Source organism: Larus michahellis, chromosome 1, assembly GCF_964199755.1.
Source record: "Larus michahellis chromosome 1, bLarMic1.1, whole genome shotgun sequence".
Lineage (NCBI taxonomy): Eukaryota > Metazoa > Chordata > Aves > Charadriiformes > Laridae > Larus > Larus michahellis.
The window spans coordinates 221996180-222020374 of NC_133896.1; the positions used below are offsets into that span (position 1 = coordinate 221996180).

A 24195-nucleotide genomic window follows, 5' to 3' on the forward strand; every position below is an offset into this window, starting at 1 on the left:
GTGATCTTTAAGGTCCCTTCCAACCCGAACGATTCTATGATTCTATTACATTTGAAAACTCAATTAAAATGTTTAAATAGTATTGTTAGGAACAAGGCGATCCTTACTCTTGATTACGGTGCTAAAAAAATTGCTGTGATCTTAAGCACTTGTTTTATAGTTACGGAAAACTTTAAGGCTGATGAAAATAGCAATTAATAATGGAAAAGCTGAGAAATCTTTGATTATAGAAGGATTTCCAGAAAGAACTAAGGTAATGTACTTCTGGTACTTTCTTCCTGCTCTTCACACCCCTTCTCTGTCTTTCATTTAGTTGAAATAAACATGTCACATGAGTGACTGGGTCTTATTTGAATTGCCAGGACACAACCTATGAAATAAAATCAACTTTCTATTCTAAATAGATAATTCTAAATATTCTAAATAAACCTATGGTACAAAAGGTATGTGGTTGTCTTAGAAGATTATATGAACAAGAAACTAAATGAAGTTAAAAGTCATATATATAAAAATCACTCGTTATTAGAAGTGGAAGAGGTCATTTGTATTAAATTGCCATTGATTTTTTGTTTTAATAATGATATACATTTAAAAACAGGTTTTTTGCACACTTCCCAGCAACATTATATTCGCCATAGTAATATATTAGTTGTCTTTACTGAACTTGGGTACAATTAAAAATTGCTACTAAAAAAAAGGAAGTTGGAAACTTGTAGCATTGTGAGATTTATTTTCTCTCAGATTGAATTTAGCGTTTCCTGGCTATAGCCCTGCATACTTAATATCCTGTGAGAGCTTAGCTGGTTTCTTTCCATATCATAAAAGGCTTTAAAATCCAAAAAATGAAACTGTTAACATTTAATGCGCTGTGTTGGCAACCGAACCCTACCAAACAGGATTCTGCAATAAAAAAAAGTTAAAATTAAATTGAGGACCCTGCATGATGATGAGGGGAGAACAGTTTTAATAATGCCATTTTCTTATAACTTCTGTTGTGCAATAAAGACAGCCTGAAACAGTAACAGAATGATGATCCAAACAAGGGATAATAAGGACTACAAAAAAACTAGCAAGATTTGGTTTCTTTACACAATCTGTTATGAAATAAATAAATTAAACCAGTGTCAGATCAATCTTCTACCTCCCACTGTTACTGCTAGCTTTTCCACCAATTAGTTATACCTTTCCGTGGAGATTGTACCTCATTGCAGTTAGGTCTACCCTGATTAACAATTCCAGCTCTCAATTGTTTTTTTGTCTAGAAAAGTAGTTTATGACTATCTGCTGTTCACGCTACCATTTCAAAGCTTACCTTGTGCCACTGAGTGACTCGATTCTCTCTCTTGTGGTTGAATTATCTACTGAGGCATGCTCAAACCCAGCTACGTTACTACTTACATTTTCAGAGAATCAGAGTATCATAGAATAGTTCGGGTTGGATCTCAAACCAGTTCATAAGCCTTTCAAGAAGTGCACTGGTAACTGGAATTAGCTGATACCCTGAATCCTATTGTAAGCAAAGAGTCCAAGCTTTAAAAGGATAAGAAGTTTGAATTCCTTTTCTTAACCTTAAGACCTCCCTCTTCAGCTTAGTTACAGAGCGTATGTTGTTAGTTAGGTCACCGTATCGCTTGTATAATACCAATGAGTAGAGGAGTTTATACATCAGTGCGGTGACTTGTTCCAATTTTCTGTTATCTTACCATCCAGCAAGACTGAATGGAGTGAAAAATACTAAATATTTCAAAATTTTCTGGGCTTCGCAAGATATTTTGTTAGGGCTCTGTCTTTGTGTTTGAAGGACTAATTTGGTCTCAATGTCTAGGTAGATGTTGAATGCTTACCTTCATTTTGCTTTTGGAAGCAGTTTGTAACTGACGATTAACAGAGCAGTCCCTCGTATCTCTCCATCTCTGTGGCGTGATTTGTGTCTCAGCACAAGGTTGGATGGTCACTCACTGATGACTCAGTGTAGTTTGAGCACTCACAATATATCCAAGGGGTAGCGACGCTCACATGTCATCTACCACTCGGAGAAGACAAGGAACTTGAATATAGGAAGCTAACGAGTTGTTTAAGGACTGGCTAGTGTTTTCAGCCATGGGGAAATCTCCAGGTTTTATTCATCTTCCTGCACTGGGGTAATATTTCTTCAATTTTCATAGTAGGTATAATTTATATTTGATATTTGTACTTGTTCTTTGATATACTGGCTAAAAGCAAAAGTGATTTCTGAGGGAATCAAAGGCAATATTGGTCTAAAGTGAAATAATAGAAGTGGTTTTTAGTTTGGATTTTTTTTATTGAAAGAAGCAATTGATTTAGCGAATAAATTATTAAATCCAACCCTCTGAAACTAGTGTGAAATATGCTGATAAAACAGAATTGCTATCTTAAACATTTTTAAAGGGATTTTACTAAATGCTTGACAGAATGCTTTCTAACCAAGTGAGTGACAGCTTTGCTGTGTTGATATTTAGTAATCTTAAATTGCCATTTTTTTAACTGTGAAGTTTTCCCTGGGAAAGTCAGGCACAGAGAGTTCTCAAATCATATGTCAGATTGCTAAGAATAATGTTATTAGCATTGAGTGAGACCAATTTTTAAGTAAAGTAGCTACTCCTTTTCCCCCAAAGGACAAACCCAGCAGCGAACAACAAAGGAAAATATGTTCTCTGTATCTGCCAGTGCATCCACAACCGTAATAAATTCTGGTACCTGTGAAAGTCACAGCAAAAACCACACCCATGTAAGGCACAGCGCAGCCAGAAGAACAAAAAGAGGTCATTAACCGCTTGGCCTCTTGGTATTTTCAGGCTTCTGAAATAAGATTTTCATCTAGCTAATACCGTATTGCTGTGATTGAAGGCAGTGGCATACCCTGCATCTTCTGGCAGAAGCGAGGATATGACAGCAATTGCATCTTGGCACTCTTTAGAACTGAAACTTCACCAAATTATGAGTCAAGTTTCACTCTGCCGATAGGCCCAGAGGTATCTGTTGGGGCCAAGGCAGTAGCTGGAGAAGGTGCATGACGGGAAATGTACGATGTGGTGCATTTTTTTTTTTTTGAAAACTGTTTGCTGGTTGTCTCCTGTGGATTCCTGGCTGGTTGGTACTAAAAGCTTCATCCCCTCCTCCCCTCTGCCCAGCGACTCCCTGGGAGGTTCGTGGTGAGTATTGCCTCTCCCAAGCGGTTGGACTCCAGGCAGCAGGAGAGAAATGCTAGGTGACCTGTCACTGTCACTTTTAACATCTTATTCTTCATATCTAACTTCGCAGACTGCTGCCTGATATTTGGAGCAGCAGCGCAAGCTCGATGGCAGTAGCCTTGTCAACGAGGTTAACTGTTTGAGATGTGGTCCGCATAGTCAGATTTTGAAGGTTGAATCAGAAAGAGAGCAAAGAACGCTTGAAATGAAACGAATTGCCTGCCAATGAGATGAATTGCTTACACAGTTTGTTACCACCAGTGTTATTATAGGATATGACTCACTTTGACCACAGCTCTACTTGCAAAGCCCCAGCTCATTGGGGCGGGAGTATGTTGTATTAACACATAATATGTACTTCATCTTTATCTTAAATTAATGGGTAAAAAATACCTCTTTTCAGGTAATAAACATCCTGTTTTCTTCTATGCAGTGCTAAAAATTCAGATGACCGAAAGCTGTGCAAGAGTAATGTTGTCAGATTGAAAAAAAAAAAAAAAGCAGAGTATGTGGGAAAATTCATCACTGAATTTCAGAGATTAGATATTCCCTTTCAGCGCTACACTAAGCCAGTTTTATGTCCGATTTATATTGCGTATGTCTTTATATGCAGTTGCTTGTATGCTGCAATACTGTATTATGAAATTCTAATGTTTTCTTTAACAGCACACTTTGTCAGAAAAGCGCTACTGGAAAGGTCTTGCCGTATTTGCTGTGCATGCTTTTAAAATGATTGCTGTGTTTTCTTTATATCCTCAGCCACTAATACGCACCTGATCTTTTACTCTTGTCTCTGTATCACCAGGCCTCCTGAACCTGTTTACAGCACTGTGAACAAACTGTGTGATAAACCACCTTCTCCTAGGCACTATTCCCCTGTCGAGTGTGACAAAAGCTTCCTTCTTACAGCTCCCTATCCCCACTACCACGTAGGCCTGCTCCCTGACTCTGAGATCACCAGGTACTGCATGCGCTTCTTCCTCACCTCCTTCGTTAGAGTGCATGAACATCACTGGATTTAGCTCATACTTTGCATCTTCACCATAGACCTTCTTTTTCTACAGCTTGTGCTTGTTTTTAACCATGCTTTCACATCCGCACCACTGGAAGATAGATGCTACCTCGATATATAATTTTGGTCATCCAAAATCCAGTGATGAACACAGGCAATGTTTTGCTCCATTGGAATGGTGCTCTAAAATAGGTTACACAATATGTGTCACATTTTACAACCAAATTCAGTATTTGTTTCTCTGCGAGTACAAAAAGTAACTCAAACTTCACTGAAAGCTGTAGTAATTTGGTTTGATTCAGTCGTTTTATTTCTGTGTTGTGCATACGTTGTTCACTGAGCATCTTTGGGTTTATATGGCCGCCTCAGCCATCCAGAAGAAACTGAACAAAAAATAATCACCTCCCTCACCAACTGGTGGTTGAGAATACGTCTAAAATTTAGCATTCCCGAGGTTAGCTGTGCTCAGAGAGGACAGTCAGCAAAACCCAAAATGATGAACATTTCCGTAATTGAAGTAATGGAAGACATTTCTATAAAATATTGTCAGCGATTGCCTCAGGAGAAATATTTAATTAAAGAAAATCATACTACCCAAAACTGTATGCTAATATAACTCAGCTGTTCTCCTATAGTGTACTAGGATAGTAGTAAACTACATGCGAACAAGACTTGGGAGATAGAGAAAGAGTTAGGCACAAGTTTTCAAGAAGATGTTGAGTGCTTCCTTTGTCAGGAAAAAAAACTATAATCTTTTATATTCTGGAGCAGAAGAAAAATAATTGTATTTGGAGCTTTGATCATAGACATTTTCTACAGAAAACACTTTTCAAAGAAAAGAGTAATGTGGAAAGAGAAGAGCAGAAGTGTGTAAGCAGAAAGTAAAATAGTAAATTAACGTAAGATACAATACCAGGAAAGAAACCCCAGGGATTAGAAAAACAGCTGTGAGAGGCTTTGCAGTGCTATGAAATATAAGCTAAATTAAAAAAGCAATAAGACTAATACCAGTGAAGAATGCAGCAGATGTGGCAAGACCATGCAGAAGCTGTCAGTTTATGAGAATGAAAACTGTGTAGCTTCTAGAATTTGTAAAAAGATGCTTAATCACTGGACAAAGTGATTAGTCAAGCTGTTAAGGCCAGTGCAAGTTTGGGTGAAAAACATTGATCAGGGCAATGTTTCTAAAGTTATAAATAACTCCAGAAGGGTGCTGGGCACTAACAGATCTATCCACAATATTTTAATTTCTCTGCAAATATTATCTTAAAGGACATAACTAGCCAAAAAGTAGTAAAATGACTTGAGGTCTTTAGGTGCAGCGTACATATGAGTCATTTATCTGGAAGCATCACCGTGCTTCTGTGTGTTTAGAGCCAGACAACAGAAGAGATCATTATAAAAAGCCTCCTGTTTGATCATGGAATAATAGAATCTTCATGGTTGGAAAGGACCTTTGAGATCAATGGTCCTTTTAGAAAGGAAGGGACAAACTTGAACTAGAAAATTGAGCAAGTGGGTTCCAGGGGATTTTGGGGCTGTGGAGTTGTGTCTTGGGAGCACCGAGGATTAGACTGTGGCTTGCTAACCACAGAGAGATCTAATTAATTGCTAAATGGTCGATCTCTACAGACACAACTGTCAGGACTATGGAGATAGGCTGGGGGGAAAGGGTGAATCTGTTAAGGCTACTTCCTGCAGACCAGATACTCAGATGCCAATAATCAGCGGAGCCCTGGAGATGTCATAGAAAAAGGCCATTTTGCCACCTGAAGGTGTAATTCTCTACGTCCTTTTGCTTTATTGTGTGATTGATTGAATACCCGGTCATCAGATATTTGATGACCTGACATCAGGACTTAAAAAGCTGGGTTTTGTTCTACTGAGCGTGAGTTAACGATTCTCTTTAAGAGCAAGGTTTCCTTTCTCTCTGCGTTCTGCTTTGATGTAAAATTATGCTCTAGTCCCTGTATATTTAATCAGTTTGTTTATTTCAACAGTCCAACAAAAACTGCAAAAAGAACACAAAAGATGAGAAAAGACACAGCTCATGGTTAAATGCTCTGCACTATGCTCTGCTACATGCTGTGGTAGAGGCAACTGATTGCTATAATTTATACCTCCTTCCTACTGTGAAATAACATTCAGATGGAAAAGATGACAGTTTTTGATGTTCTCGAATATTGTCATCTTTTCCACAGGACTCTTTTTAAAAGTTGACTGTGGAGGAAGATATTTGAAATAATATTTCACCAAATGCCTTTGGTGAGGAAAGTGACAGCTTTACAACATATACCATGATCTGATTTCCAAACTGACTCAGTATTCACAGCTGGAGAACAGATTTTAGAAAAATATTAATCCCATTTTAGCCCTAATCCAAGTGGCTATTTTTGCAGAAGCGTTCATTGTTCACAGCCCTAAATTTCACAAAGGTGATGCATCTCAGGGCTTTATAGTGTTGAATATTTGGAAGAATTAATCCATAAAAAGACCTTGTTTTAAATCCGCAGCTGTGATACCACCATCTCTATTGGACATTGTACTACAAAAGTCTTCCAAATATTAACCAGGTATTTTGAAAGGTCTCCTTTTACTCACCTGAATTCCTCAAAGCCCTGTTCCTCCACTTTATACACTTCCATTGTCTCCAGTCAAATATAAAAAGATATCTCCCCATCTTCCTGCAGGCTTCCTAGAAAGAGTTTTTCATCAGAATTTGTTAGCTTCAGGTTTGGGGAGGAAGGGACAGGGATTATTTCCTTGGTTTGGTAACTGCAGTCGTCGTCGTATCTCAGTGCTCCAATATTGAGAATCTGCTGCTGAACTGCCAGAAATTTGGTTTGACAAATAACTCTTACAGAGGAAGAGGAACATGATGCCATGTTCTCCCAATTGAAATGCTTATAAGCCAGCCAACGGCTTTCAAATTGCTGCTCCAGATAATTTGTCAGCTACTCCTCAGACGATTGTTTTGTCAAGGCTCATTAACTTAATAGGCAAAGAGAATTCATAGGTCAAAGCCTTATTTGTCTATAATAAATTCAAGTTTATGACCCTTGCTTTTATGGTGGCCAGTCTTAACTCCTGAGAGATCTGGAGGTCTAGAACAATATACTTCCATTTTAGGGTAAAAGTAATTTGGTTTTTGGTTGAATTATCAGTTCATGTGAATTGATACTAACAGGGCTGTGTCAATATGCAACAGCTGACAATCTGTCCCATTGAAGGCAGGAGTAGAGGGAGAATTTTGGAGCAGTAGGTTTTCCGTTGAGAGCACCACGTGGGAACAGATGCAGAGTATTCATGTGCTGGCCTCTGTCATTATTGACAACTATGTGGACAATTAGAAGATTATTGGCAGCGAAAGGAAATCACAGCTCATAGATGTAACACTTTCTACAAACACGAGACTGTGTTTCTGCATTCCCCGACACAAAATGTTGTACTCTCAGTCTTTGCACTGAAAACTTCATTACATTCACCACTGCAGAAACACACTTAAAAAATGCTTCAGTTTTGCCCAGAACTAGCTTCCCTGTCTTCACCGAAGTCTTTTGGGCACGCTAGTTGCCGGCATAGTTTTTGCCAAAGAGAAGCCCTGATATTGTTGGTTTGAGTGATTACTTCTTTTTCCATAGGTGTTTGCTCATGTGATTGCATCAATATTTTTGAATTCATGTAGGGGAAGAGAACAGTAGAGCAAGTAAAGCAAATACAGTAGAGTTTCAGACTTTGTAGGCAAGGAAGAAAAGCTTGGGATCATGCTTCCTCCCAAGAAAATAAAAATAACTGAAAATTTTGTTCATGTTTAGTCTAGCTTTTGTAAACTTGGAGATCCTCCTTATGGCACTCGGGTGCCTGTATTGAGAGTATTTGGCCTGCTATTTAAATCTAGATTAGCTTCTTGAAGCCAGTCCCAGTTCTGGCTGACGCTGCGATCTGCAGTCTTAGGCAAGGCAGTTAATGATTTTGTGCTTTGTTTCCCAGTCTCTGAAAGAGGTTTAACAATGATCTCATAGAGCGTCTTTGAAAACTAATTCTGTCTGAGACAACAGCATCCTATTACTAATGGCAATTTGTGTTATTATTTAATAACATAAAAATGATTTTGAGGTATTTGCTGAATTAGAGAGTGATAAGGTCTCCCCTCAGATTAGATTACGAATTAGATTCATGTCACCAGTTCTTGGGACCACCACTGCTTTCTCACCCGTGGGAATTAGGGAGAGAAGATAATATTGGCACAGAGCAAAGTCTTTCGCAGAAAACAGCATGCCATTTGCATAGGTATTCCAGGGTAATTAAGCATTGTATAACTAAAGAGCTACACAGAGAAAAGTGTGCAGAAAGGTATGCGTGTACGGGTCAGGAGACTATAATGTCCAGAATCTTAATGACTGATGCGTGAGGCTCCTTCCAAAGCGTGGCTGCATTCCCACAGCCTCCGTGGGAGCGCCCGAGGGTCACTGCGCTCCAGCAGTCTCTGCGGTCACACCAGTGAATGTCTGCAACGCTAAGCACTTCTGCTTGGGGTCCCCTCCCTTAACGGTTGGGATCCCCAGCATCCCTCCACAGGCCACGAAGGCACAGCTGGGGTGGTGCTGGTCGCTTTTGACTGCTCCTAGAAGGAAGTTAAGGTAAATGCTCTTGAAAAAGGTGTGAATGGTAGGTCTCTCCGGTACTCATCCCTATCGTGTCCTTTCTCATTTGTTAATATCTGCGCAGCCGTTTTCTTCACAATAACCTGCTGGGAACAAGCTTATTGTCAAAATGATGCATATAGCTGTACTTGTGTGTGGCTGCCTTCCAGGGAGGCTCTTGTCATCTTTATTGAAATTCACATTGTACAGGAGTACTCATCATCCCCTTTTCAATCCCATGTGTTTAATATAGGAATTATATCTCCCCAAACACATCTAGCCGTATTTTGAAATGCCTGGCAACCTGAAAATGGGACCTATCAAACACGCAGTAAAAAGCAATGATATTATGAAATTCAGTCTTCAACTCGCCCCACATAAACACAACCACCTTTCTTGAATTTAAAACGAGCTTTTACTGTTTAGTTGTATCCGTTTGCTTATTTTTCGTGAAAATTTCAAATAATAATTACAAAATTGGAAATTGGTCTGTATGGGGCAGATGGGTTTAAATACTTAAATATTTAAAATCAGAATTAGAGCAGATATGTACTTTTTCCCATTTTAACACCTTGGAATGAAATTCTGGAGTGATCTGCATTTTACACAACCCAACCACAAGCAAGCTTATGTGTGGTGAACTGACACTGCTAAATAGCACCGCTTAAAGGCAGTGGAAGGGAATAAGTACACCATTTTTTCTGGGGATTTTTGAACAGCAAAATAGGCGATACTGAGGTTCAACTTATTCAGTATCAATGGAAAAAAAAATAATCTTATAGTCACAAAGAAAAAACACCTTTAGAAAATAAAAGATACCTGTTTAAAATAACTCTTGATAAAGTAGCTCCCTAAAACCATATGGTGGCACTTTAAAAAGGGAATGCAGTGACTTTTTGTTTTAAGAAGCGACTTTAAGGCACGTCTATACACGAATTTAGGCATTCAGAGGCTCAGAGTGTATAGCAGTCCCTAAGCAATTTAAGAGATTAAACCGGTCATCACAGGGGCTGGCTTGGGTACTGATGTTCATATTGATGGGAATTGAAGCATCTTGTTGTTGGTGATTTCAGTGAGAATTAGGTATGTAAATGATATGGCCTTCACTCCCTAAACAACATCTTTAGAGATTCAAGTAGTTCTTGAACTTGGGCACCCAGACCTTTCTAAAAATAAGCTTGGAGACCTTGACGCGCACCCAGGAGCACACAGTGCAGTGGCTGACAAGATGCAGCCCAGGTGCAGGTAGCTACATACCCACTGTGCCTGAGTGGGTTGTGCTGCTTCTGAAAGCAACTCCAGAACTGAAATATTTTATAGTTATACATAATGAGGCAAAACAAAAATAAGCATAAGCTGCGTTGATTAACTGTCTACAACTTGAATGCAACGTCTCAATGCAGATTGTCCCTGCTTGTGAATCAGACTCCTGAGGCCTTTAAGTTATTTAGGATCTTTTGGAAATTATACAAATTAATTGTGGATTTTACTTATCACTTTCAATTAACAAATTAAAAAGTCTTAACTGTAACAGTTTCCTATAATTTCTTTTTAATCCTGACTCAAGTGTTCTCTTCAAGTAAATGATCCAGTCACATAACTGTTACAGTTAAGGAAAGAAAAATGGTACTGCCTTTCAGCCTCAGCTTTCACGTTATTTTGCGTGGATGAATCTCTGACCCTAATAAGCAAAAACATTCCTACACTCTTTTATGCTCTTTCCTTTTTTTAATGAGGAGTCTTCTATTTTGGACACTATTAATTAAAATTATTAGGAAGATGCACCTTTTAAAAACTCAGGGAGATGGTTGCAGGAGAGTCGTAACCTGTAACGGCATAAAATCTCTACAGTTCAAGTGTTTAATTATGTAAAGTTACAGAAGGTTGAGATGGGATGCTTCAGGTTAGAGCTGCTGGGCTTTGTTTCCAGTCGTGCTGCTGACTAATTCTCTGTAGTTGAGCAAATCACTTAGTTCTATTTGCTCTGCTTTATCTATCAGTAAAATAATCTTCTTACTCAGTTATATTGAGAGGAATAGCTAATCTCATTAAACAGAATAGAATGATATCTTAAAAAGAGAAAAATTAAGGTGTTTATTCCATCATTTGGGAAATGTTCCATATTTTTGGAATGTATGGTTTGATTTTCAGAGATACCATGCTTTCTTGTGCTACAGATCCTCTTCTGTTCATATTCTGCATCCATGGAAATTAAGCTGTGTATTCTTAGCTCATAAAATGGACAGAAATATTAACTCAGTTTAGTTAAGTAGCAGCTTTTTCTTTACCATGTCTTTAGAGAAGAAAAAAGTATCATCAGTTCTCAGTAAGAAAACATCCGTAAATTACTAGTATTAAAATTTTCCTGCTGTTATGATTACAACCAGAGCTATGGAGAGACATCGGGGAACAAAGGCAAGATGTTTCCTTCCTTCCCTGCCTATAAGCAAGCTGTGAAATTCAGTCTCCAAGTAAGTGACAGGGAACGCTCCTGAAGTATGGAATGTCAGTTCCCGTGTCCTTGGGGGATTAATGGTGAAGACTGGAACCAGGAGACTGGAACGGTATCAGGCCACTTTCGACTGGTTCCCGCCTGAGGATTTTGGCCAGGGCAGTCAGTCATCCAGTGTGGGGAGGGAGAGCTGGACCATGAGCCTCAAAAAGCAAAAGTTTTGCCTGATGCCTGCTTCAGAGGATACCGTTCACCACCTAACGCTGGTGACAGCAGCTACTGGCTAGATGCAAGGCAGGAGTGATGATTCAGATCATCTCGTGAAAATCCAGTCAGTTCATAACTAAGTCCACATAATAACTTTGTGGTTTGAAGTGGCCATTTCTGTGAGACATGTCATTGTTTATTTTCAGTATACATAAGCACCCTCTCAAACTTCTTGTTCTGGTCTCTGAAAATCCCCTTGAAACAGTTCTTCCAAAAGGATGGAGCACTAAAACTCCGGACACAATGTTAAAATGCTTCTGAGCATTGGGAGAAATTTAAACCCACATTTTTAATATTGGTTCCGTATCTGGTTCAAGTGTAAAACTTGACAGAAAGTGTCACGCTGCATAGGAGTGCTACAGTAACAAGATAATGGAGCCATTCACTAATTCAAATCTTGCCCACGGTGAATAAAGTTAAAGACAATTATTACCTCACAACTGTCTAAAGGCCGATATGAGAAATGGGTTTGGATATTTCAGTTTCATTCCTGTGGACAAGTTTCCACATCATAAAAATCATCACTCCATCTGTCACAGTAATTGCTAGACTCTCGGCTCATCAGAAAAACCGAGAACAGATTTAACCTGGAGAACAAATTACTCTTTTTACCCCAAGAGAGAGTTCTTTGAGCTTAGAAATGAAATATTACTGTGGAGACAGGGTAAATAAAGCTACCCTGTGGCTACCTATGGGTACCTGTTGGGGGAAGAATAATTTCCAGGGTTGTAGCTGCACACAAAAGAGCAAGAAAGCTTACTGCTCAGAGCAAAGAGCTGGGAACTGAGAAATTTGCCTGTGCCACTGACAGCTTGTGTGACCTTGGCAAATTAAGACTTTCCTTCAATTTTGTCCAATTGTGAGATACGTGACACGCATCCACAGGCACCATGAGCAGCCCTCGGAGTTAAAAGGTATTTCCAACAGGTACAGATATGCGTGTTTTTCTGCACTGCGTAAAAAAGAGTGATCATTAGTACCAAGTGGAGTGATAGGAGGCATCATGGAAAGCAGGTGGGACCTCTAATTATAGCAGCGTAATTTGTCATGGAAATGCGAGGGAATTATAACAGTAATAATGAACCTTCCCTCAGCCCTGTGCAAGTCCTACACTGCAGTTATCCCACTGGAGTAATGCAGTGCTGACTCAGGCCCGCAGATTATTTTGTATTTAATTATCACTATTTATTATAGTTGACATAAGCTCTGTATGTAGGTGCTTGCAAATATGCCCATTTCTGTTGGTTTTGCGAAGTCAAGTAAAGTCTGACTGTGATCAGGATATGTCTAAAAATATGCTTCTGATTTAGAAATCAGGAGGTAGCACTCTGCTGAGTCTCTGCGAGGCCAATGATCGTGCAAACCCATTTGAGGACACTGTTGTGGAAGGTGTTGCAAAACCAAACGAGCTGTTTAAATTAGATTCACAGCACTTTACTACTTCTGTCCAAAAAAGTATAAAATACTAATTAATGGAACAGTCAGAAACATAAAAATACTAAGATTTATAAAAAACCCTCCTGACGTAGTAGGATCCACCTCCCGTGTCTACTCTAAAATTTCTACATATTTTGTTTTCCCTTTCAGATTTTTTTTCCCCACTATCAGAACGAACCTGTACCTTCATGGGTCTATAAGGATAATAATATTTCCCACGGTAAAGAAAAAATTGATTTGAGAAGCCAAAGGCTAAAACAGTTGGATCAGATTCTTCTGCCCTTTCTTTGTTTTTAAAAGGACATACAATCATCATTAGGAAAAATGTAATCAAATAGTTATATATTTCTCATGTTACTGCAGAAAGATTTATTGATCAGTACTTATTACATTTCCTGTTTCAAAAAAAACATTTGTTGCTCTTTGAAAATATTGACTATATAATCGGAACCATCTGTTTGCAGAGACTGCAGTGCGATACAAGTAATGATAACCCTCACAACTTTAAGATGCTTATCCAAATTTGAGTTGGACTGGAAGTCTCAGCTTTGAGGGGTGGTGGTATGCTGTTCCCTGATTCAGTCTGGCAACGCAAATACTGCAGAGGGGTTTATGAAAATGGGGAAAATAGCAGAGAGGAAAACAAAAAATTGTGGGAAACTAAACACCCCTTTACCTGCATAGTACATTTATGTGCACGTATAACAGTTAGAGAGGTGTTTTTAAATACCATCTGGGCTTTGAAAAAATACCATCCTTATTTTAGGATAAGCTTTCCTTTTCATGTAGAGAGGACTGCAGATTTTTTTTTTCTTATTGATTCAAATTCATTTTCATGTAAATATTGCTATAAATGTTTGTAATATTTAAGAGACACAGAAGATACCGAATAACATTTTAAAGAATTACTAAGTGATTCACTAGCCTAGTGAGAAAATTGGCTATTATAAAACGGAAGATGAGCTTTCAGATAATCTCATGAGTCAAAGTCCAACTGATTTCCAGTAAAGTACAGATTTGGAAGTACCTAAATTACATTTGAAAGTGAAATGTGAGCTACTAATGAAATACAGGCCAGAGATATACAGGCAAGAATCCCTGCCTATGGAATCTTTTCCATGGTTTGGCATGTGGTTGCTTTGCAAACCATGACACTTTTGATCTGTATCCCAGTTTAGATATTGAATTTTCCACCTCTTCACCTTGCAGACAGGAAGTAGTCTGACTATACACTTGCTAGGGCTCTTTACCAGCCCCCTTTTAATTCCTCATTAAAGCAATTTCACTCCAGTTGACTCGTCTCCATATTTTCTCACTTCCCTATTTAGTGTGAGAAATAGTAGCTCAGTCCTTCACGAAGAATATTTTAAAGCCATTAGTGCATTTCTTGGGTGGTTGAAGGTGCTATGTGTTTGGCCAACAAAATTATCTGGTGATTACTTAACAGTGGTTTGTTTGGTTGCCTTTTTTTCCTTGTAGACTTAACTTCTAATGGTGTAACCTGCAGTGAGATTTAAATATGACTCCAAATCTTTAAAATTTCTCTTCTAGATCCCAGTTCAGTTCAGAATACGCATTAGGAGTGGGAAAGATAATTTATGTTATCCTGGTGGACTAGAGTTGTGCCTATTTGCAATGAGTTTCTCTTCCAACTCCAATTTGGTGAATTTGTATAAGCATTCTAATCTTTTCATGTTATTTCAATGCTTTAAAGGTGTGTATATGTGCAGGAAATAACACAAGCCTTACAATACAGCAAGACAGAAAGTTCAGACATCTTCTGGTGTGCAGCGCTCGGGTTGTAGAGCTCACCTATTGCTATACAGGCTCAATACTTGCACCCAAAATTTTCCCAAAATATGGTTTAAAAAAACACAACCCAAGAACTGAAAGCTATTCTGAATTTACTGATTATCAATATCGCCAGAAGAGAGGGTGCCTCTCCTACTACTGCCTATGAAGGACCTTGGGACCTGAACCACAATATTTGGGAGTTTGAAAATACTGAAACTTCATTTTGTAACTGAAAAAGTAAAGGGAGAAGATTTAGAGTTAAAATGTTGACAAAGTAATACAGTTACTGTGCTTCTCTGTAGTTTCTTAAGCATCAGAGCATTTATACTGTGTTAATTTGAGAAGTAGTACCTGGGGGAGGGGGGTGAGGATACAGGAAAGGGAGGGCAGAAAGAGGGATGCTTATTTATTACTCACAAATACAGGGGAAATGCAAACTCCTGAACTTGAATTTTTGATAGGAAACATTGAAAAGAACAAGAAAAAAATGCTTTTGATAAAGCATATGTATGTATGCAGCTATATTCCATGCCAATTTGCAATAGCAGGACAAATGGATATAGGAGTTCATCTTAAGCCATAGTCATTATAAGCTGCTATATCGATATGAAGTCACTGGGAAAGGTTTCTTTGTTTTGTTAAGAAAGAAAGGAAAAAAACCCCAAATAAGGTATGCATAAAGGGTTACAAGTTCTGAATTTTGTTAAAGTCTAGTTATGCAACTGACCTTTTTGGGTTGAGCCTAAATTTAGCTATGTTGTCATTCTAATTTTGCGTGTAGAATTTGTTAATGTTTTGGGATCTTAAACAATTTATTCTTTAAAAGGTTTTTATTTCATTTTTAAAGAACAGCCCTAGAAGCAGCTAGCTTATCTGATTTTTTTAAAATAATGCTTATAGTGCATAAACCCACTACTGTTACTGCATGAAAGCAAGGTCAATGGAAGTGACAAAGATATTAAACCCCATTTTTTTAGCTGACAAAGGGGTGGAGAGGAAGATTTAGTTTGACTTTCAAAATTAAAATTTCAATATTGTTAAGGAAATACTGGAACAGAAACATTACAATCCCTAGGGAAATGCAGAGGCAATTTCTTTTTTCCAAATTATTTCCATATTCTATGCAGAAAATGAATCATTCCACAGATATTTAGAGTTGCTTACTGTATCTTTTGAGGATCGTTATAGTTCTTGCATTTATGCTGTTGAAATCACTACACTGATGAAGTGGGGAGCAGGAAAAAAATATAACTCTACAGTGTGAGAGTACACTTGTGAATTGCACATCACAAATTGCTTTTGCTTTGATTACGCTGATTTCTAACATCTGAATTCTGAATAGTAACGACTGTATCCTTAAGACAAGCTTTCCTAAAAAGCAGCCTGTAATGTTTTACACTGTGTACACAGAAAACGTATCAGCATGCACACCCGAAATGTACTGAAGCCCGCATGGGGGGAGTACACGGGACAGAAACCAAATGTCACTTGTTACTCCTCACTGGTATTAAGGTCCATCTGCGCAGCCCAAGGCAAGACCATTCAGATACTCCTGAGCTGGTTCTAGACCAGTTCGGTTAGCTGATGAAGCAGTCAAACCTGCTCCCAATAAATGCCCACATTGATTAATGGTTGACTTGGGTGTAATCAGCAACACGCGTAGACGGTTCAGTTGCTGATCTGGTGAAGATTGCATAAGCTGTAATCAGAACTCCTAGCCTATTCAGGGTCCCGTGACTAAGAGTTGCAGGTAGGAGGACTCATGTAGTATCTGTGGCAAGAGTGTAGCTATACACTCTTGGAAGAAGTCATACAGGTTTGGTTAGGATACAAACTCCCATAATACTGTCACTGCACCAAGAATTTGCTTTTGACATTTCAGATTCAGCACTATAAGTGAAGGTTGTTAATTTTTCATATCAAGCCTTTACAACCATTTTATATATTATACTACTTCGGTGAAAGTGTGTCAAAAGTCATGTTTTACGAAGACATCTAAAGTAGGCAATGAATTCATGAGTGTCATTGAAATCACAGGTGCTGTCTAGAGTCTTAAGACTCAAATGATTGAAATTTCTCCTGGTTGGTACGTGCACAGCAATTAGAAAGGGAAGTATGCAAAGAGGGAAATTTACTCCTGATGGAAATTTTAGTGTATTTTCCCTGATTAATTTTGCCTGTTTTCCCAGATACCACTTGTAGTTGTCACTCAACAATTAGCATTTTTGTTGGTATGCCATGGATTACAGAACTGGGTCTTTCAGCTAGGGTACTGGAAGGTTACACTTTGGCACCAAAAATTCAAGATCCAAACCATACTGGCAATTATCAGAACACTGGAATCGTGTTCAGCTTATTTCTTTTCCTTGGTTTTCCTATTTTTTTCTAACACAATCTTGTACAATACCATAGTGCTTTGAATTAATGACAAGAAGGGTAGAGTTTTCTTTTTTGACAAAAGTGGGATTAGGCAGCAGTTGTCCTCAAAGGAAGATCAGTAAAATACTAAAACCAAACCATATCTCAGTGAAGGCAGAAGGAGAATTGCATTGACTTTGTTGGAGCTTGGATAATCCAAGAATAAACATGCCAACATAATACTATAAGCGGGTTCATACTTTCATGTCAAGATGGACTTCCAAATCACATGACATTGTGCTTTGTAGCATCTCAAAGATTGTTTCTCAGAAATCCACAATCTAATTGAAGGTACTACTGGGCATCCTTCATAAAGAATAGCATCACATGGAAAATAAATTCTTAAATTATTGTAATTGTAAATCTGTCTGCTTCTGCTGTTGATTTAAATCAAGCAGCGTGGACCATTGCTGGGCAGTAAACCTTAAAACACAATGCTGCCGTATAAAATTATAGGTCTTAGTAATCACTAATATGATGAGAGAAGGGTTTATTATAAAACTTAATGTAAATTAGCTCTTCAGTAGGATAGAATATGATGTATTTTTTCCCATCAGATTTATATAATTTTGTCCATGGCAGCCATTCCTGTTTTCATGTTTAAATTTCCCAATTCTGCTATTCTCGCATTACCACTTTACAATGAAAAAAAATCAGCTTAGTTAGTGTCAACTAACAGAAATGAAACGTTGATGCAATTTAGGAAATGACAGGTTTTCTTCAGCTTGCCCACAGAAATGATGAATAGCACAAATTAATTTTAGTCTTGTCTACCTAAATGTATTGATATCGCTCCCATCACTGTAAGAGCCTGGACATCTTATTTATCTTTGGTTTTTTAGAGACAGGGAGCTGGCAACCAGAGAGAGTAAAAGGCTTTAGTAAGGTCCTAAAAGAAATCCACAGTGAGGCTGGGAAGTTTCACAGTCACTTGCCAAAAGGACCAACAAACAGAACACACAAATCAAGAATACATTGTGCAAATTCAAATTTTAGTAGCGTACATATGAATTTAAATCAGTGTAATTATGATGTTGAAGATTTGAGATAGCTTCCATTGACTTGTAAAATAAATTGCTGGAGAAAAGTGGAAGCCACCATTTGATTTGGGAACATTAATTCACAGGTTGATTAACAATATGCAGGAATTTGATAGTATTGTAAAGGGACTTTATATTTCTAACAAGAAAAAGCAAAGCGAATTAAAATAGGTTGTAACAAATGTTTTTAAAAGGGTATTAGCATTTCATCTTGCAAGGCTTAAACCAGTCTCTAAGTAGAGAACAAGATGAGCTGTGATGTGAGAAGAAATTATGTTATATTTTGTTCTGTAAAATGCTGGCTGTTTTCCCTCTGTTCTCAATCAGAGGTGTGCATGGTGTAACATTTACTGTAAGAACATTTAATGGGTCTGGATGCCATCTGTGAAATACACAAATTGAAATCATTAATCTTTTCCAACACTATTTTATACATTTCTGCATTCGCATTGAAAGGGAAGAGTTTGGGACTGATGTATAGCGATGTCTGATTGGTATAGGAAAGGATTCTGCAGCTACAGTAGCTATCATAGCTTTAATCTTAAGGTGCAAATTTAAATGAATTTAGATGCCTCAAAGGTGTAGAATGTCTCCAGGCCTACCTTTGGTCCAGGAGGAAAAACAGCAGTCAAACTCTTCGACCTCACTGGAGTACAAAAATGAGCATTTTATATCCAGAAGTAACCGATGAGTGAAAGAACCATCTTTGGGTTTCTTGATGTATGTTTACCCAACTCTATTTGGGGAATTCCACTGCTTAAATATATGATAATTTAAATAGATATTTTCTATAATAGCAGAGATCCCTGTTAAGTTGGGAGAGAGGCATGACTTGGAATAAAATAGTATATCTAAGGAATTCTAAACTCAAGAGCCTATTGCCATGGAATTTCCTGCCAATCTTGCACATGCAAGATTTGAAAATGTGGATGACCATCCAATGCATGGGCTTATCCTCCATCAGTTTTTTTCTTTTGTATCCATATTTCATATGTGAAGTGTTTCATTGATTGCAGGGTATTCGTAGGTTTTCAGCAGAACCGCTTTGTCCTCAAAAATAACACATGGAGAACTGAAGCCAAAAAGCTGCAATGCTGGCTCAGTTCACGTGCACAAGAGAAATATGGGCACAAGATGCCCATCTCCAAAAATAGCTTCCTTGTGTGGCTATTTCTTTTTACAGTGCTAAATGTGAATGGAATTCTGGTTTTAGTCCTAGTTGAGGTTGGATGAGTTGCTGGTATAAATCCAGCTGTGACCGTCTTTACTGCCTGATTCACACTTCCTTGTGCTTCCCCGTCTGTCTGTTATTCGTATGTTTTCTCTTAAACAGCAGTGGCTTTTCTCTCAGTGTACCCAGGGCAATTGGTTCTGGCCAAAACATTTGGGAACCAAAGTACAAAGGTACTTGCAGAGAGAAAAGATAAGTTGGAAGCAGCAAAGAGAGAATTAGTTTTAGATAATAAATGAAAGATGAAAGTAGAAGAAACGTGAGATCTTCACCCTTCAGACTAAAGTAACCTTGAAATAAGCCAAGAGCCTTGGGTTTGCTGGCTGACTGATGAGAAGATTGTAATTATAAGAAATGATCCCTAACCTGCAAGAAATATTTGAAAACTTTAGTGAAGGAAACTCAGGCTGTTGTCCAGGACTTACACTATTAAGTATCTTAATTACATTAAATCAGTTCCCAGAAGGATCACAAATTGACTGTTTATCAGCTCAGTCATGTATGCGTGCTTGCTAATTTTGCAAATCTTTTAAAACCAGTTTCCGATGTTTTACTCAAATGATTTATCTATTAAGTTTGTAACTATACAATTCACCTTAATGACTATCACAGGCTTAGAGTAAAATTCTTCATAAATCCCTTTCACAGTTCTTTCCTAAATAGATAAATTTCTCTTCAAAGATCGAATTTAACAAGCATCTTCAAATAAATGGTGCTTTATATATTGATTTAGGGATATAAGGAAGGACATAATGGAACATATAAATAATTTACCTACCCCATCATTCATCTAATCCAATCCATGACCTATAATCAAAGACAGGCAAAATTAATTACTAATGTGCTTGGACATTGTATTACGGTGATCTACTACAGCAGAGGCTTGTGTCTGACACTCCCACTGTAAGTAATCCCAGAATGAGAAAAAATAATAGATATATTTTATTTTTTTATCTAGTTCTAAGGTATACCTAATTCTTAGACCTTATAGTGTAAAACGCTGAATGTTTCCCATGAAAAGCTGGGTAACTCCAACTTCTATCAAATTCAAATGATACAAGGATCCAGAGTCGTATAGATTATATTAGAAACAGAAGAGCTTAAACTGTTGAATTTCTTCACTATTCATCTTCCATTTTCACAATACATTCTTTATATGTCTGCATTTTCAAATGACCATTCACTGCTGTTTGTATGTATTCTGTTGGGATGTCATTCATTTATGTGCGTTACGTTATTTCTACTTTTGCTGTTCTCTGTGAGTATTTCACCAGGATTTTTGTTTGGTATAGCTGCACATGCACACATGCATGCTGGGCTGATTTGAACGACAGAGAAAGCGAGACTAATAAGCAGCTTACGTAGGATTGCATTCTCACCTCTGGGCTGTTAACGATGGCAGATACTCAACCCATATGCCTAGCTTGCACAGAGATAATGTATATCCAAATAGGAGGGATAACATTATCAGAAGGTATCACACAGGTGCAGTAAACATTGTATCAGGAGTAACGCAATATAAAGTGTGCTGTTCTGATAGATTTGGGATCATAATCCCATGTTCTTTCTGTTGTGATCATCCCCTTTGTTTTAATGAACCACTTCTATGGAAGCTGAATACGCTCCTTTTCTGACTCGTTCACCTTGACAGTTAGTGTAATTCATTGCAGTGGTCACATAAGAGTTAATAAATACAAACAAATGAACTTGGTCTTATGCAGAAACAATATTAAAACTTAAATTTCTGTGGGAATGTTTTTATTGTGCAAATACAATGATATGGAATCTCATGGGATATAGAAATGTTTGTTAATGGCATGGCGTGGCTTGGCATCAGACAGTTTTTCATTGCTGTTTTAAATCACTTGAATTAATTGTTATTAGCCATATGCTTTCTCTTGAATGAGTAAAATTCTGTGCAATGACTCTGCCATGAAAAGAACTTTATGAGCTTGTTTTTCTTCGGGTTGAGATGGATAGAAACTTTACAAATTAGTTCAATGGGTTGCAGTTATTTGAGATCTATGATTTCCCTACTCTTTAAAAAAGAAGTAGATGCAGTATAAAAGTTCTATGAATTATTTTTGAAGTGCCGTCTTCGGTGCAAAGAAAGTCAACCCTCCTTTGAGAAGAGAAAGCAAACTAAGCTGTTCTAGGCACTAAACGCAGTATTGCAAGATTAGTGTAACCATTAAGACCTAATCTCTGTCCACTTTGGTAATGACAAGATTGCTGTGTCAGAGTTCTGTCTAAAATCATGCTATACTTCCTTTTTTTGGATCCTGAATTCAAATTAGGTCTCTGATTCATTAAGGGAACTCTCAACAGTCTTAGAAGTGGTATTCATAACTTTAAATTAACTTCTATGGAACATGGTGGAAAAGTACATGAAAATGTGAGGTCTTTCCAGATTTTTCTAGTGTCTGCTTTACCATTTGTTTTCTTATCCTCCTATTGAGTACATATGTCCTAGGAAATTGAATTTTGACAAAAATAATCTAGTTCATCCAGCTCTATTGACAATAATAAACAAGTTCAATTAAAAATTCTGGTCTTAACACTTTTTGAAATTCAAGGTCTTAATGGCTGCTAGCAAGGTTATGAACAATTTACTAGTTTACAGTATTTCAGAATTGATGCTGCATTCAGACTATAAATTAGAGGACCTTTTTCTTTAGATAATAGGAGTGATTTTCTTACTAGAAAACTTGCCTATTTATTTCTTTTTTTTGGTTGTTTTCCCCACCAATGTGACTGGTAAATACATGTATGATGTGCAATTTGCTATTTTTGGACTGCAAATCTTATATGATTCTTCCCATTGTGCCTATATGAGTTTCCCTAAAACTTCTGAGATATTCCTTGATTTTTATCTAAGCTTTGCCATTCAAAGTTTCTTAAAAGTGGACCCATTTTTCAAGTCCTTGCTAATGTCTTTTGACATTTGCTTAAACTGGAAAGGGATTTTGGTGCAGATACTTGGTTGTTACTTGCACAGAAATCTAATAAGCTTCGTGTTCAATAAATAGGTTTCATTACCGAAACAGTGAACAGCTCTAGAAATACATCAGAAGTGGTGTTAGGGGACAGTGGTGAGTGCTGTGTGTTGCAGTTCCAGAGCAGTTACTGATGGAAATTGTGCTACCTGTTCCCTGCGCACCCAACTCAACAAGTGCCCTACAGCAGAAGCACAGCTGTGGTGGCCCCAGGCCACCATCTCTTGGTGCTGGGGGTAAACGCAGTTACACCGGCTGTGTGCATTGGGAAGGAGGGTGTGCCAGAGGCATGGCTGAAAATCAGGGCACCTAAGTTTCTACTTGAAAATTTATGTTTCCTACTCTTATCGCTTGCATCAATACCCAAAGAAAGACCATACCTATATGGATACTCTGATTATTGTTTTCCATGTTTAACAGGAAAAATACTGACGTCTGATACGTCTGATTTGAAATCAAGGATGGCAAATAAGGACTGCAGTGGGCTGACCCTGGCTGGACACCAGGTTCCCACCAAAGCCGCTCTATCACTCCCCTCCTCAGCTGGACAGGAGAGAGAAAATATAAGGAAAGGGTCATGGGTCAAGATAAGGACAAGGAGATCACTCAGCGATTACCATCACGGGCAAAACAGACTTGACTTGGGGAAATTAATTTAATTTATTGCCAATTAAATCAGAGTAGAATAATAAGAAATAAAAACAAATCTTAAAACACCTCCTCCCCCCTCTTCTTCCCCACCTCAACTTCACTCCCCATTTCTCCACCTCCTCCCCCAAGGTGGCGCAGGGGGACGGGGAATGGGGCTTGTGGTCAGTTCATCACATGCTGTCTCTGACGCTCCTTCCTCCTCAGGGGGAGGACTCCTCACACTCTGCCCCTGCTCCAGCCTGGGCTCCCTCCCACAGGAGACACATCTCCATGAACTTCTCCAACATGGGTCCTTCCCATGGTATGCAGTTCTTAATGAACTTCTCCAGTGTGGGTCCCTTCCACGGGGTGCAGTCCTTCAGGAACAGACTGCTCCAGCGTGGGTCCCCCACGGGGTCCCAAGTCCTGCCAGCAAACCTGCTCCAGCGTGGGCTCCTCTCCCCACGGGGTCACAGGTCCTGCCGGGAGCCTGCTCCAGCGTGGGCTCTCCATGGGGTCGCAGCCTCCTTCGGGCATCCACCTGCTCCAGCGTGGGGTCCTCCAGTGGCTGCAGGTGGATCTCTGCTCCACCGTGGACCTCTGTAGGCTGCAGGGGGACAGCCCGCCTCACCATGGGCTTCATCATGGGCTGCAGGGGAATCCCTGCTCTGGTGCCTGGAGCACCTCCTCCCCTCCGTCTTCTTGGACTTTGGGGTCTGCAGAGTTGTTGCTCTCACGTATTCTCACTCCTCTCTTCAGCCACAGTTTTCTGTTGCAGTTTTTTCACCCTTCTGAACTATGTTATCCCAGATGCGCTACCACCGTTGCTGATAAGCTCGGCCTTGGCCAGCGGTGGGTCCGTCTTGGAGCCAGCTGGCATTGGCTTTATCGGACATTGGGGAAGATTCTAGCAGCTTCTCACGTTATCCCCCCTGCTACCAAAAGCTCTCCATGCAAACCCAATGCATACACATTAAATGAGTGAGCAAGCTTTGGTACTCTGCCTTTGAATTCTTTCAGCATCTTCTGATTATTTAGTGTCTCCAGACACCCTTAATAGAAG

At 38.7% G+C, this 24195-nt stretch overlaps 1 protein-coding gene across 46 annotated transcripts in view; it reads left to right on the forward strand.

Annotated features, from left to right (window-relative positions):
- The window catches only part of DLG2 (discs large MAGUK scaffold protein 2), a 1061709-nt gene that overhangs the window by 775020 nt on the left and 262494 nt on the right, over nt 1–24195 (forward strand). For 39 of the 46 annotated variants that reach the window (XM_074572415.1, XM_074572416.1, XM_074572418.1 and 36 more), the window contains one exon: nt 4018–4173. The exons of the other annotated variants lie outside the window; for them this stretch is intronic. In XM_074572415.1, the coding sequence (XP_074428516.1) occupies nt 4018–4173 (156 nt within the window). The remainder of the gene's footprint in view (nt 1–4017; nt 4174–24195) is intronic. 46 annotated transcript variants of the gene reach the window in all.